The sequence below is a fragment of the Clupea harengus genome, chromosome 12 (genome assembly GCF_900700415.2).
Source record: "Clupea harengus chromosome 12, Ch_v2.0.2, whole genome shotgun sequence".
In the NCBI taxonomy this organism is placed as follows: domain Eukaryota; kingdom Metazoa; phylum Chordata; class Actinopteri; order Clupeiformes; family Clupeidae; genus Clupea; species Clupea harengus.
In genome coordinates, this window is record NC_045163.1 from 18392674 (window position 1) to 18407989 (window position 15316).

A 15316-nucleotide genomic window follows, 5' to 3' on the forward strand; every position below is an offset into this window, starting at 1 on the left:
GTATATTTACGCCCACTGTTATCTCGCAATCCCCTCAGATTTGATTCGACTTAAAGCTATACACGTTCAACACTATACATGTATCAGGATAACATAAGTTCATCATTACAAGTGGTTTCTGTTTTGCAGGAGATTTATGAAACCTCGCCGCAAAAAGGGAGATGGTGGGTAACTTAGAGCGGATTTGAAGTGCAAGCTGTCGAGTAAAACTCACTCCATGAATCATTATGTTAGACCAGAGGTTTTATAGGTTATGTCCCTCATCACACACTTTATTCACCTGCCTGCACCAGTTCAGTATATTTTTGATTAACGTGATTTATATAGCAATTTAATGGGGACAAATTGGTACGATGGTTCAGCTGACATGCACCCTTTCGAATATTATATCAGCTAACTTAGCCATCACTCTGTTGCAAGAATGCGCAATGACAAGGGGACAAATACGGGCTACTGACAATTAACGTTAACTCAAAATTCCGAATCACATCACACACCCATGACAAACTGTGTGTTAGGACATTAACAGGTAACTCTAAACATTGTTCCGATAACATCAGTGATGATGGTTAGCAGCTAACATTTAGCTAGCTGGCTAGCTTCCTGTGTTCTTTCACTGCCATGCAACTGCTTAATTCCACGTTTCACAAATAATCGAAACGTCCACCAACAATACTTGAAAATCAGAGAGTATGGTGGTCTAAATAACTGCAAAAAGTGTTTCTTGCATGTTTAACCACTGTATTTATCCTCCTTAATGTGACAGCAAAACTGATGGTGTGAAGCCGGATAGTATCGACACCCGGGAACAAGGATACTAAAGTTAAGCCTCTAGAGTACAACGAGTTTGTATGAGATATTCAGATGCTGGGGCCAGGTGTCTTTCGACTGAGAGGCCGCCCCCATTATTGTCATCAACAACGATTCATGCTCAGTCAGTCGCCCGTTCTACACACAAAAGCCGAGAGTTTCTGGATAGAGAATATCAGGCGGGCAGTTTGAAAATTAATGAAGATAGACGTTGAGTAATTGCCCATAAATCTTTGCTCTTTGCCTGGGTAAGCACTCTAGGGCATATGCATTCAATCCGAACAAGCAGTAGTGAGAACGCCACATCGCAGACAAACAAACTTACAATGTATATTCGCTTCTCTTACCTCAGTTTCCACTGAAGCCATGGTTCCTCAGCCATCCACTAAATCCCCGCCCCTTATTTTACTACGTCACTGACTTAATTTCCCATCCCATTCACTTTGGCTTGACCACAGTGGCTAGGTAAACCTAATCACTTCATTATTTACAAGTTACTCTGCCACAGTTGCTTATTTGATACATTGCTTTTGGGTTAAGCGTGCAATTCTATTTACCCAGAATAATTTCTCTACTATGTGGGGCCTTATTAGCATGACAGTCTAAAGATTCCGCATGTTTAGTGCGGCAAAAGTGGGATTCTACAAGGAAAATTGCAAGGGATCGAAGTGCCTCTGAAGAATTCTTAATTACATTTCTTGAAGGGTCTGTCTTTGAATTGCTGTTAGGAGTGCAGTCAATCAGTGAGTGACAGTGAGCGACTCAGTGGTCCCCAACCTTGCATGACAGAGACTGATGGATTGAGCCTGTTCCTATAATGTCATTATGGCAGTGGCAATGGCAAAAACAAAAAAACAACAGCATACAGTGCACTGTCGTTCATGAGCGACTGTTCTTCTGGCTGTTTCCTGTTAGAGTTTCTATTGCTTTGGGAGATTGTCTGTGTCTTTGTCTCCTGCACACCTCTTGGAAACCCAGATACCAAACATATATTGGCCCCATGTATGCTTGCAATTTGGGTAGTTATCCATCTGTCATCTCTGTTGTCACAGACAGAGGACACAAATTAGCCAGAGTCCTTGGGAAACAGAGCGACTGCAGCAGGGGAGGAGCGAATTATCACGGCTTTCCTTATTTGTGCTATGGAGGGATCTCATCAAATCCTTGTTTACCCAGTCCAACACCATAAAGGGCCAATATATTTCAAACATATGTTGATCTGACCACTTTGAGGAGGTATTGCCTCTCAACACCATCTGTGTTGTAATCCTGACTGGCTTGAAATGCAAGTAGTGAACAGATATGATGCTTTGGAGAGCATGCAGTCTTCTGGATGATCCTGCAAATTTGAGCAGGTATTCACTCAGGTGATTCATTTGAAATGCCTTTGGAGTAACTCAGCATCTGTGTGCTTAACAGTCATAAATAAGACAGAACAAGACAATTCTGTCCGTGTTACCGCTTTTCTCTCATAGAAATGTGCTGAGGTTTTGATAGTTAGCCTCTCCATAGATGCACAACTGATCCTGAGCCTATGACCCATGACCTAGGAAATAGTGACACATTCTCTGTTGTTCTTTTCTCTGTGTGTCTTCTTTACCTTTATCACAGCTGTCAATATTTAGGTAAAAGCAGCTATGTGCTGACAGAGAGTGCTTTGTGTAGAAAAGATAATGTTCCTTCATTAAAAAAAAAAAGAAGATCTATATATGTGCATAATTATAGAAAGAGAGATAAACAGCATCAGTTGTACTGATATCCACAATTATTAAAAAGTAATACAGTGCCCTCCACAATTATTGGCACCCCTAGTGAATATGAGCAAAACAGGCTATAGAAAAATATGTCTTTGCTGTTTATCCTCTTGGTCTTTCACTCAAAATATTCACAAAAATCTTACCTTTTCATTGAAGTAAAATTATTGAACGAAAAAAAAACTGTTGACCTTAAATAAATATTTTTCCCCAAAACATGTGTGCCACAATTATTGGCACCCCTAGAAAAATCTTATAATTAAAATATAACTGAAGTATATTTCCAGTCATGTTTTACATTTTTAAGTTCACCTGTTTGATAAGGAAGTCTTAAGAGGTCAACCATGACTTCCTGTTCCACTGGCGTACAAATATGAGGTGACACAGGCCAAATTCCATTAGTCATTCATCACTATGGGAAAGACCCAAGAACACAGTGACGATGTGCGACGGAAAGTTGTGGAGCTGCACAAATCAAGAAATGGACACAAGAAAATCTCTAAAGAGTTGAAAATACCCATTTTCACTATCATGGAAATAATTAAGAAGTTTAAAGCGACAGGAGATGTTAAGAATCAGCCTGGAAGAGGACGTGTGTGTACATTGACCCCACGCACCGTGAGGAGGATGGTTCGACTGGCAAAATAATCTCTAAGGATCACAGCTGGAGAATTGTAGAGGTGAGTTGAGTCTTGGGGTCAGAAAGTCTCCAAAACTACCATCAGACGCCACCTACATCACCACAAGTTGTTTTGGAGGGTTGCCAGAAAAAAGCCTCTGCTGTCAATCAACTACAAACTAAAGCGCCTACAGTTTGCCAAATGTAAGTCAGACTTTCAATGGGCGAGTTATATGGTCAGATGAGACCAAAATAAAGCTTTTTGGCAACAAACATCAAAGGTGGGTTTGGCGTAGACAGAAAGATAGCCATACAGAAAAGACCCCCATACCCAATGTGAAGTATGGTGGCGGATCTTTGATGTTGTGGGGCTGTTTTTCTTCCAAAGGCCCTGGACATCTTGTTAGGATACATGGTATCATGGACTCCATCAAATACCAGCAGATATTAAATGAAAACCTAACAGCCCCCTCCAGTAAGCTTAAAATGGGCTGTGGTTGGACCTTCCAGCAGGTCAATGATCCGAAGCACACCTCAAAATCAACATAAAAATGGTTCACCGACCGCAGAATACAGGTTTTGCCATGGCCATCACAGTCCCCCTACCTAAATCCCATAGAAAATCTGTGGGATGAGCTGAAGCCGAGTCTACAAATGTTGACCTCAGAATCTGAAGGATCTGGAGAGATACTGTATGTAGGAATGGTCTCAGATCCCGTGCCATGTGTTCACCAACCTCATCACGCATTATAGGAAAAGACTCAGAGCTGTTATCTTGGCAAAGGGAGGCTGCACAAAACATTAAATTAAGGAGTGCCAATAATTGTGGCACACATGTTTTGGGGAAAAATATTTATTTAATGTCAACAGTTTTTTTTTCTTTCAATAGTTATACTTCAATGAAAAGGTACGATTTTTGTGAATATTTTGAGTGAAAGACCAAGAGGATAAACAGCAAAGACATATTTTTTTATAGCCTGTTTTGCTCATATTCACTAGGGGTGCCAATAATTGTGGAGGGCACTGTATAACAACTAATATTCCTTGATAATCAACAGGGCACTTTAATTTGGCTTGTTGTTGGTGAATCATTTGCACACATCCCAGGCATTAACTTATTCTTGGCTTAGGCTATAAATCGCTCAAGACCAGGCCAGGCTATACTTCACCTGCCAAAGAAGGCAAACTTGTGTCTCACAACTTGCTGTTTTGGGGTATTATGGCTGAATAAATACTGCTACTGAACTCTACAAACAATGAAAGTGTAAAACAGTAAAGCTCTATTCTGACTAATATATGTTTTTTATTGATGAGCTTTTTTCAGGGTTGCCCATACTTAGAAAGTCAATTTAGTACCCTAAATTAAACAACATTGCCAGGAATTTTTCTATTTACTCATACCAGTATGCAAAAGTTCAAATATTGTAGATAATATATAAGAATCCTGTTGAGAATACAAGAACAGAATTTTGGAATTCATTGTTATTTGACCAAAAAGAAAGACCTTTGCATCAACCATCAGGGATCAATGCGTTTCTATTGCAGTCATGTAAATCTGAAATGTGTGTTGATTCATTACTACTGATTCAGAAATATAAACAATATTGTTAACACAAGAAATAGCCATTTTCAGCAGAAATTTTAAATACCAACTTTGTCTGTGTCCAATGCAATATTGCTGTCAAACTAAAGCCCATGGTCTTTGTACTGAGCACAAACTCTTATTATGACTGCCGCTTCGCACACACAGGCGGTTGTATAGGTTTTGTCACAGTTTGGGGTTTTTTGCACTCATTTCTTGTTGGCAATATCATATACTCATATGACTCCACCTGAAACTTGGTATGGTTGTAGCCCCACATGGCTGATATGGAATAAAAAGTTTGTATCCCAAGGTGTGTGTTTTCCTTGGTGCGAGCACCCCCTGAAGTGGGGTGGGGGCAAAGCATTTTTTTGGCAATAGCTTGAAAACCGTTTTGCCAAAATGTATGAAAATGTTATGGCAAACTAACCTCTAGGAGGAGCATTACCCTAGCTCATCACAATTCATTTGTGAAGTGGCGCCACCTAGTGGATAATGTTCAAAGCCGAAATCTAGCACTTTACTAGCCAGTATCTTGTGATGTAAAGGTGCAAACTTAACAGAATGTGATACCCTGCATCACTACCATATTCTTTGGATGCATGCCCAACTTAGTCCTGCGAGAGTGCTGCAACTGCCATGATATTGGTATCAAATTTGGTATGTCTATACTTGCCTATATTTGCTCACATCTCATGAAATTCCATTTGGTTCACTCAACAAAATGGCTGTCAATAGCGCTGCTATTCAGTACGTCTAGTTAGTTTATAAAGTTGGTGTATGTACCTGTCATTTCCCCTTGTGGCAGGCAAAAGGACTGTCCCCAATGACAATGTTGTAATGCATTTCACGTTCAATCATTTATAGGCTGAATATGGCAAGGAGGCAAGAATTTGAAGGTCATTTATCCTCAATGCCATCCCCTGAACAGAGTGGATGAATAAGTTAACACCTGCTGTAGAATGAACATTTCCTTGCATCTACGCCCCCAGACAGTTAGTTAGTAAAGCACATAGTCAAGTCTGAGCGCAGTAACATTATTATTACTATGACTATGCCTTATTTTTTACTAAAATAGATACTACTTGGTCCTTTTACATCAATAACATCACTGTATCAGTTTTGTATTTAAATACATCGCAGATCTTTGCCATTAAATAAAAGGTTATTCTTTTTTTTATATACATGCTGCATTGACAGGAGACAAGTGGATCTCACTGAATAGTAGGGAGTTGTTTTGCATGGCAGTCAATTGTGTATGCAGCTCCTGTGTGCCTTAGAATACAATTGATTGATGAGAACATTTGACTTGCCTTAGAGTCCTCACTGCCCGATGGGAATGGCTGACAAAGGAATTGTGTTGAAACACTAAGCAGAACTTTGTTCAAACCTGGCTGACGAGATGGGGTGGATTTTATTCCTCAGTAACATCAGAGACAGTATGTATAATCAATGCAAATTTATTAACATACTGTACAGTATTGATTTAAAATCATCATCATTCTTAGTTTGAAATGTTACTTGGATCCACCACGGTGAACATTGCAGTATTCCAATCTTGGCTAGTGAATTGAAAAAAAAACCTAACAAAACAAAAGAGTCATTCTTTCCAAAGGTCATCTCACATAGCCATAGGTGCCACACTGTTTCATATAGAAAAGGCAATTCCAACAGACCACCAGTGACAGGAATTGCATACAATAACCAACAAAGGAAACTTATAAAGCTTTGGTCTAGCAAACAGCAGGACAGAAACAGAACAGAAACGGCCAACTCAGGACACGACTCAACCAATACAGTCTTCAGGGTGTCTTGTATGACATAAAATTACAGTATTTTCCCTTCTATTTTTTCCCCACAAGAAGATGAAAGGAGGTGGTTTTGGGAGCAGACGAGAAAAGGACGGTTCACCAGCAGGAGTACAAAAATACTTTCCTCATCCATCCTCTCTGACCTTCCTGACTGCATTAGCATTCTGAAGGCACTCTTAAGGGCAGTCCTCAGGAAATAGAGAGGGGGGACTATGGAAGCTAACACACTCCAATACCCACTGACCTTCCTTCCCTCTCTACACTACCTCACTGATGGAGCACCACCATTGACCAGTTCTGGGGAAAGTGATTACATAGAGTGCTGTGATGGGCTGAGGATTTTAATTCCCATTAATGGAGGGCATGGGTGGTGAAACAACAGCTCCTGCAGGGGATGGACTCAGGCAAGCAGTTTGCTAGTACCTAGCTGGTAGGTTATTTAGATGTCATGAATGCTACGGGTGAAATGGGCTTGTGACATGTCGACCGTAGTACAGAACATTTTGTCAGATTGTTTCAGTGTATTGCATTTGCAGTTGATGGTGACCATAGCACTTCTGAACATAATCAATTTAGAGCTCTCCCTCTCTCGCTATATGTCTGTGTGTATATGTGTGTGTGAGTGTGTGTGTGTGTGTGTGTGTGTGTGCGTGCGTGAGAGAGAGAGAGAGACAGAGGAGGAGAGAGAAAGTCTATATAAAGGTGCTAATTGTGTGCTCCAATAGTGTGCAGTGTGTGAGTTGACCATTGAGAATGAAAACGAAGAAGGTATTAAAAGTACCAGTCAAAAATTATTCACAGCAACAGAGTACAACGTAAGGCTTCACATTCATCTCAGTACACCATTCATTCAACATTTAGAACACAAAATAAAAACAGATAATATCTGAAATACATTAAAAAAAAAACAATGGTGGTACTAACATTGCATGTACTGTATGATCCCAAACTATACCATATTATGACTTGTCTTATCAGGTTTATTAGGGGCCTGTGACCACCAGAAATGAGGCAGATCTTGTTTCTACTGTCAAGTTCTTTGCAACCACAGAGCTCTCTCTCTGTCAGAGATGGTAGATAGGTACAGGCTGGGATTCTGGGTAATAGTCACACCTACCTGATGAAGTGCTGGAAGTCAAACTGAAGTGTATTTTGAAGAAGTGAAGTAGTATGGACATTTTTGGGAAAAGAGCATTTGGACTGGAATGTAAATATAGTTATAAACTTTAACATTTTTTTTTTTATAAATCTACATCAGCAGTTGATATTTAGAAATCAAGCATAAGGACATAACGAAATCCATTTTGTGAAATGGACCTCCACACGACTGCACTCCTGTAAAAAGACTAGACCATTACCTGTAACAATGCATTACACTGATTACAGCAAAAGTAAATACCTATAATTGCATTGCATTGAAAATCTTAGGGTCAACTTTTCTCTGATCAAATTTGGGGTTAGAAAGAGACCCTTCTGTATTTATTACACATTTTGAAAGGGCTTTACTGATATGCTCTTTAATCTGCATTTAACAGTACTGACTTCTCTGAACAGTGCCGATCTGTTGAAGCAACTAATTTACAACTTTCAGGACAGGATAATCATCGTCACAGATTTTGATGCAATCGGTACTATGTTTGCATTGTAGGAGTATAATTGTGTTAATTTATGTAGTAAAGCTGTATTTTTTTGATTCAAGACTTTCGAGGAGAGCCATAGTCTGAAGTCATTCTGAAGTCACAAGGACTGTCTACTAATCATCAGGACTCGCAGCATACTTTCTATGTGAGTAAATTCATTCACTACATTTAAATGACGTTAATCATGTATCTTGTCTTGCTGGTATTCTGTCAGTTGGTCAACCAAGAAAAGATACACTGGTACACTGGTAAACAGTTTGCTTAGCTAGCGCTAAATATCACAGTTTCAACCTAAAGGAGCGATGTGTACGTGCACACTGAGATTGTGTGAAGGGCCAGCAATGTGCTTGGTGAACTGACTCTTATAACATCTGACATGACCCCTGTTAGTTCATCATGTGATTTAAAGCACCAGAAAACCTCTGCAATAGCCTGTACATCAGCTTGCCACTAAATTACAGAGGACTGATGGCAGTTTGTATCTTCATCTGGGGTTTGATGCATTCCAGAGATACCCTGTGTGTGTGTGTGTGTGTGTGTGTGTGTGTGTGTGTGTGTGTGTGTGTGTGTGTGTGTGTGTGTGTGTGTGTGTGTGTGTGTGTGTGTGTGTGCGTGCGTGCGTGCGTGCGTGCGTGTGTGTGTGTATGTGTGAACCAGCAGAGTCCAGCAGAGTACAGCACCTGTAGTAGCCTGAGTGTATCTGAGCCATTCAGAAAGACACTACAGTACATGTTAAGGTCTAGCGCACTTGAAACCGTATGGCCTGTGTGTCTGCTACATTAAAATGTCCTACATTTCTTTATTAAGTATTTGAAATATTTCTATGAAGGCCAGCCTTGGTAGGAATCAAAGTAAATGAATATGTATAAATGTACAATACGTTACAATAGGATGTTTTTTCTTTATTTCCAGGCATCACAGATGCTAATATTTTACTTTCTTTAAACACAAAACTTGAACTACCCCCCTCATATATTCACTCCTAATTATGATCTCCAGTGTTGCTGCATACAAACATACATATTAAGTGGTTTTTAAGAAGTGCCTCCATTTAGCGCAGTCAAATACTTTTTTCTTTGCCTTTTTCTCTCCCTTGTTTTCTCCTCCGCGTAGAACACAGTATTGGGAAATAGGGGGGGGGTGAATAGGTACAACTAAGTCTTGATCCCTTTTTAAGTATTTATAAAATAAATGTAACACAGCCTCACTGGAGAGAACAATGATCAGGCCAAAGGCAGGTTTGGGGGGCTGATTGCAATGCCCGTCACATCTAGTCCATTACGTCCAGCAGCACACACCCCTTGTATCCATGCTCATAGTTCCCATATGTCCTTTTGTCTAACTGTTGAAACTGGAGTTGCTGTTGCAGCTCTCCTCATAGGTGGGAGGGGGTTCTGAAACAGAGAGTTATGAAGGTTGTTAAACCAGGAAGACATAAAAGACAATGAACTTCTCCGCAGAGGATCGATTTACGTGGTACTCAATTTACACAGCCTCTTTAGTAAATTAGTGCTTTATCTAGTTTCAACCAAAAAAGGGTTGTAGTTTTACATTATAAAATGTTAATGTAACTTATATATACAACCCATAACATAATGTAACTCTTGTAACTCTTACTAATATATATAACCCATGTTTATACCTTGAGTAAGTTTAGTTGTCTTTTTTTCATTTAGCGCTTTTTGTCAACATGTAGTCATTTGAGATTCCATATAAAACCATGAAGGCACCGAAAACATGTGACTTAGGGTGCCTTCAGGGATGGGTCACTCACCGGGAGGGAAGTCCCAGCGGCTGTACTCAGGCGGCAGAATCAGTGAGCATGACGTGGGCACAGGCGTGGCGTTTCCCTCTGAGAAGAATGGTATGGAGGCCCCGGTGGACACACAGAACAGCTGAGCAGAGCCATCCGGAGCTGCATTAGGGTTGCATTGCCCGTGCGGGGTGGCTAGGCCTGGGGCATAGCCGAATGCGCTGGAGGACACAGTGGTGGGCTGGCCGGTTGGGTCCTGCTGGGAGTGGCTCTTGGTGGGGATCTCCTCGCTGGCGAGGCCTCCCGCACCCAGCGAGTCCGGGTCCTCCTCGGCCGGGGGGGCGCTGGGGACGACACCCCTGGGGCAGGGACTGGACATGGCACCCAGAGGGGTGCCAGGGTGGGGGAGCATTGGCCTGGAGGGGGTCATGTTGACAGCGATGTTGCCGATGTAGATGGGTAGAGTGACCACAGCTTCCGGAGACTTCAGAGATACCTACAGAAGCGAGTGAGAAAAGAGGAAGAGAAAAAAGCGAGTCAAAAAACAAAATCACGAAGAAAGAAATACAGAGTCAATGAGGGACTATTAGCTTGTGACACCCGTCAGAAAATGATTACTCTCAGCCTAATTAGACACTGGATCAATAAGGAACCACGCTCATTAAAATCATGATCTGTATTTGTTCAGTTCAAGCAGCACTGAACCCCTCTTACATAAATCCTACAGAGCGTCCTGTCAGGCCTTATCCTACGCCTCTCTGCGGGTCTAATTACAGTTCTCGTCCCCGCCTCATTAGAAACCTCGTTCGCAGAGAGAATCCTCTGGCCTTGCAAAGCGCTTTACTTCTCTGAATAGAAGAGTACTTGTCACCACCTCTCTGCACAGCGACACTGACACAGCACTGAAAAAGGAAACCGCAGCACCATCACTGACAAACATCTGTTTGAACACCCCTCCCACACACACACACACACACACACACACACACACACACCCAAAGAAGAAAATGAACAACTGTCATTTTCATCTTGAATGTATTTTTGACTTATGCCTGACAGGGCATTTGTTTAGACTAGTTGGTTGCCTACTTTACTGTGTTCAATTTGTGTGCACCATATTTTTTTTGGTTAATTTCCTGTCAAGCCATCATTGTTTATCTACCAGAGATAAGCTGGCATGGGGGTGATGGCGTGACAAGCATGGGGAGCTCCGACGAGGTGCTTTATGAAATGGGCATTTTAGGCGACAGTCCTGGCCACAGCTGCATCGTCATTCACGCACCACCGAGCAAACCTCAGACACACACACACCCACACACACACACACACACACACACACACACACGCTGCACGAGCAACACCACAGGCACACAGCGCTTTCAAGTCAGCTTGGTCTGCTGTTTGAGGAAGTGTCTGAAGAGTTCATTTGATTAACAGTCACAGAAAACAACCTTACACTGGATAGAAGGACTGAGGGAGTCTGACATGCCTTGATGTTTTTGTATATTTCCTCTAACTAAAAACCTTCATGCACAGGTGGCATACATGTAGAAGATTAAAGGTTTCTGTGGGTGTTCTTTTTATGACTATAGGACAAAAACTTGCAGAGTTTTAAAGGCATAAAAAAAACTGAATGTAGGTGGTCTAATGAAGGCTCTTCAGGGGTGGTGGGTGAAGAGAGTATCTAACATGGTCCTTGCATTACTCCCTGAAATAGAATTCACACCATTTTGCCAATGATAAGGCTGTGCTGGTAGCAGGTTGGAGGTATAGATGTTTGTAGTAGCTGAAAGAACAATTAATGCTTGGAGGACGGTAACGTGGTGAAAAGTCAGAGATTGAGGGGGATGAAGCTATTGCAGTGACATGAATATGTTATGGGCAAATATGTACTTGTGTAAGACAAAATGGGTGCATAGGTTCCAGGATATATGTAGCGGTCAGTCCAAGAAGAGCTAGCACACAATTAAACGCCAATGCAGAGAGTAGTAGACTTTTTTTTAACTCATCAAGAGAAAAAGAGAAGGCCGTCCTCTATGTAGCTCTCATAGCTGGGATAGGTAGTGGTGGAAGCAGAGAGTGCAAACTGCAGGGAGGTGAAGGACTATGGAGAGGAGTCAGACTTTAGGCTCCTTCATCCCTGCTTCTCTTCAGCCTCCCCTGATCGCATGGTGGGAGTCTCACTGATGTCCGACATCCAAACTCAACCACCCCTCGCCGGCTCTGTTATTGCCCGCTAGGCCTTCTGCTTGTTTTCTTCGCTGTTGTCTGCAGGTGTGCCAGGAGGCTGGGCTTCAGTGCCTAATTGCTGATGGTGAAACAGATGCAGGTGTCTCGCCAGTTAAAAGGGCTGCTTTCTCTCCTGTTTGAGGCCACTCTTACCTTGGATTGTGGACACACACAACACAGCACATTTCACTTGCATTACTGATGACTGACTTGAACCCGTCGCCTCCTGCGGCCTTGTGACAGGGTCGTAACAGGCTCAAAGTAATGACGATGCTGGATTTTAGCAGATGATTCACAACATTGAGGAAAAGAAGCGAAATGCTCTTCACTGGATAGCACTGTGCACTTTTGTCTCTTGATGAATTTAAAAGTCTACGACACTCTGCTTTGGCATTTGATGGTGTGCACGTTCTTTTTGGACTGACTGTCAAATATGTACTTGTAGATTTCTTTCATCCAGCACAAAAATAACTTTGTATTTTAGGGGAAATGTGTCTGTCCTCTCATTAGAATGTGAGAAACTTTCATTTAACCAGGGGACTGTAATAGGCTTTACTTAATGGTGTGTGGCAGTTGTTCCTGACCTGGATGAAGTACTCGATGTCAATGAGGCTGCAGCCAGTGAGGGCGGACTGAGGGAGGGGCGGGACGATAATCTGCTCCCGCCACTCTGCATGTTTGCCGGCCTTCACCCCCGCCCCCTCCACCTCGGCGATGGTGCGCAGGTCCATGAGGGGCCGCTTGCTCCTATAGGTCACTTTCTGCTCTTGTAGGACAGGAGACACCACAGAGGGGTAGATAGGACAGGACACACCACAGAGGGGTAGATAGGACAGGACACACCACAGAGGGGTAGATAGGACAGGACAGGACACACCACAGAGGGGTAGATAGGACAGGACACACCACAGAGGGGTAGATAGGACAGGACAGGACACACCACAGAGGGGTAGATAGGACAGGACACACCACAGAGGGGTAGATAGGACAGGACACACCACAGAGGGGTAGATAGGAAGGACACACCACAGAGGGGTAGATGTCCAACACAAGAGGGGACAGACAGATGACAAAACATGCACAAGGGATTAAGGAGATGTGATTGGTCAAACACACAGAAATACAAAAGTGCTTAAAAATAAAAACCCTGTCATCCCTGTCAATCCTGGCACCCCTGTTCTGACAGCTCTCTTGAGAACCTTGACATCCTAGAACCTAGAATGTTCTAACCCCCAGGGGACACCACTTGTCTAAACTGTAAAAATACTGCTGTGAATCCATGGAAGACATTCAAACAAGACATTATAGCTGTAGTCCTGGTTTCCCTCCCCTCTCCTTGCTTCATGGAGATTTATTCATGTTTTCGATTAATTAATGAATTACTTTTTCTAATTCTAGAACAATTCTAATTCTAAATTAATTTGAAAAAAAAAAAAAACAATCAGTATTTTCTAGGCTTACTTACAGATGTTTGGCAGTAATCTAACTATGAATAGCCACCAATATTGTTTGATGTTAGGATCATGCTGCCTGTTTCAGTCTGACTGTACCTGCACGAGGCTGGCCAGCACACAGCCTGTGTCTTTTCCAGACTTGTTGTGGATCTCCGTGGCCAGCTGGATGACCTGGCCTGGGGTGTAGCCCCTCAGGTCGCTCCGCGCCTTCAGCATCAGCGTGCCCGTCTTCACCAGGAGGTAGCTGAACTTCCTCGTCATCACAGCGCAGCTGGGTTGCTGTGGAGATCGAGGATACACGATTAGGATGCATGAGGGATGAGTGCTGGGGGGGGGGGGGCAGATTGGAGACTTTTTGAATGTGATTGGGTCGTTTAACCTGCCAAAAAGTTGATTGGTTCTAAAGGGAGGCTGGCAAAGGATTGATTACATTTCGGCTTGGCTGAGAGCTTGGCCATCCGCGCTGGTTCTGGTTTAATGACATTACAGAAAGCATTCACGGGGCGGCTGTGAACTTAGCTACTCCATTCTCCCCCGGGGGCTCGCAGCCATCTCACTTTAGCAGTCACACAGTACTGAGCTGAGACATCATAAGGAGAATCAGAACTGGAGGTCAACAACTGAATAGCTTCAAAAAGCATAGCCTTCTCTGTGGCTTGCATCAGTTCCATGTTATTAATTCATCACAAGTAAAGAATCCATTTTGTTTTTGTTTGGTTGTCCATTTGTATTAGTGTGTCAGCTTCCCATTGTTCTTTTATTAGTATGTCTGCCTGGCCCCTTGGTGGCTCTTATATGCCTCTTAGGTGGGCGGGTGTTCTGGAGTTCTCACCTCAATATCTTGCACGTCGTTGAGGTTGAGCACGTTGAGTAGGTAAAAGGCTCTCTGGGCCTTGTAGTCCTTTGAGAAGCGTGGCGTGTCGATCACAGCCCGCACCCTGTAGAAGATCTTCCCGAAGGGTCCCTCGAAGGAGGTGGGGACGGATGCTATAATCCACATAGAGACACATTAAATTGACCCGGTGCATGCACAAGGACAGGTCAAGCAAGGATGAGTTATGATGAAGAGCATGGCGGTGCGGCCTGAATAAGATATCACACATTTCACTAGGATTTATGTGTCATGGAAACATGGAATTGCATCTCAAGGTTTACCACACACTCATTACTACATTAAATGATCATCATGTTATATATTATATAGGAGGATTCAGTTTGCAGACTGATTTGTGTGCATATTTTTGTACTTGAAATGCCTTAACAGAGGCAATGATATACTGTACTGTACTGTACTGTACTGTGTGTATGTGGGCATTTAGAAAGAGAGGGAGGCTCGAGACGAGAGAAACAGAGAGGGAGTGAGAAAGAAAGAGCGAGTTTCAGCTTCAGCTTGTTAAGCCTCATTTGAAGTAACGGGAAGTCAATGAGGTAGATCAGCTGCCTCCCACAGGTTAGGAGCTCAAGAGGGGAGCTGGGGAGATGTGTGTGCACTAGGCAAAAATGAGGCAGACAGTAGAACAACTAACTGCTTCTGGATGACCTGTCAGTTACCAGCAGGGGGTGCTACAGTTAAGATGATTAATACAGCATAAGCAGGAGATAAAAAGCAAGGAAGAGAGAAGCTCTTTGTGTGTGTGTATGTGCGTGTGTGTGTGTGTGTGTAT

General features: G+C 42.6%; 2 protein-coding genes across 6 annotated transcripts in view; both read right to left on the minus strand.

Moving 5' to 3' along the window:
• ehmt1b (euchromatic histone-lysine N-methyltransferase 1b) overlaps nucleotides 1-1263 on the minus strand; it is a 35254-nt gene extending 33991 nt beyond the window's left edge. Inside the window, exon 1 of one of the 3 annotated variants that reach the window (XM_031577237.2) lies at nucleotides 1158-1263. In XM_031577237.2, the coding sequence (XP_031433097.1) occupies nucleotides 1158-1178 (21 nt within the window). In that variant the 5' untranslated portion in view covers nucleotides 1179-1263. The other 2 variants (XM_031577246.2, XM_031577245.2) reach the window with 2 other exon arrangements.
• Nucleotides 1264-9097: 7834 nt separating this feature from the next.
• The window catches only part of arrdc1b (arrestin domain containing 1b), a 45783-nt gene continuing 39564 nt past the window's right edge, over nucleotides 9098-15316 (minus strand). For all 3 annotated transcript variants that reach the window (XM_031578491.2, XM_031578493.1, XM_031578492.2), the window contains exons 4-8: nucleotides 14485-14639; nucleotides 13749-13931; nucleotides 12783-12959; nucleotides 9991-10465; nucleotides 9098-9610 (exon numbers count right to left, since the gene is read on the minus strand). In XM_031578491.2, coding sequence (XP_031434351.1) covers nucleotides 9555-9610; nucleotides 9991-10465; nucleotides 12783-12959; nucleotides 13749-13931; nucleotides 14485-14639 — 1046 coding nt within the window. In that variant the 3' untranslated portion in view covers nucleotides 9098-9554. The remainder of the gene's footprint in view (nucleotides 9611-9990; nucleotides 10466-12782; nucleotides 12960-13748; nucleotides 13932-14484; nucleotides 14640-15316) is intronic.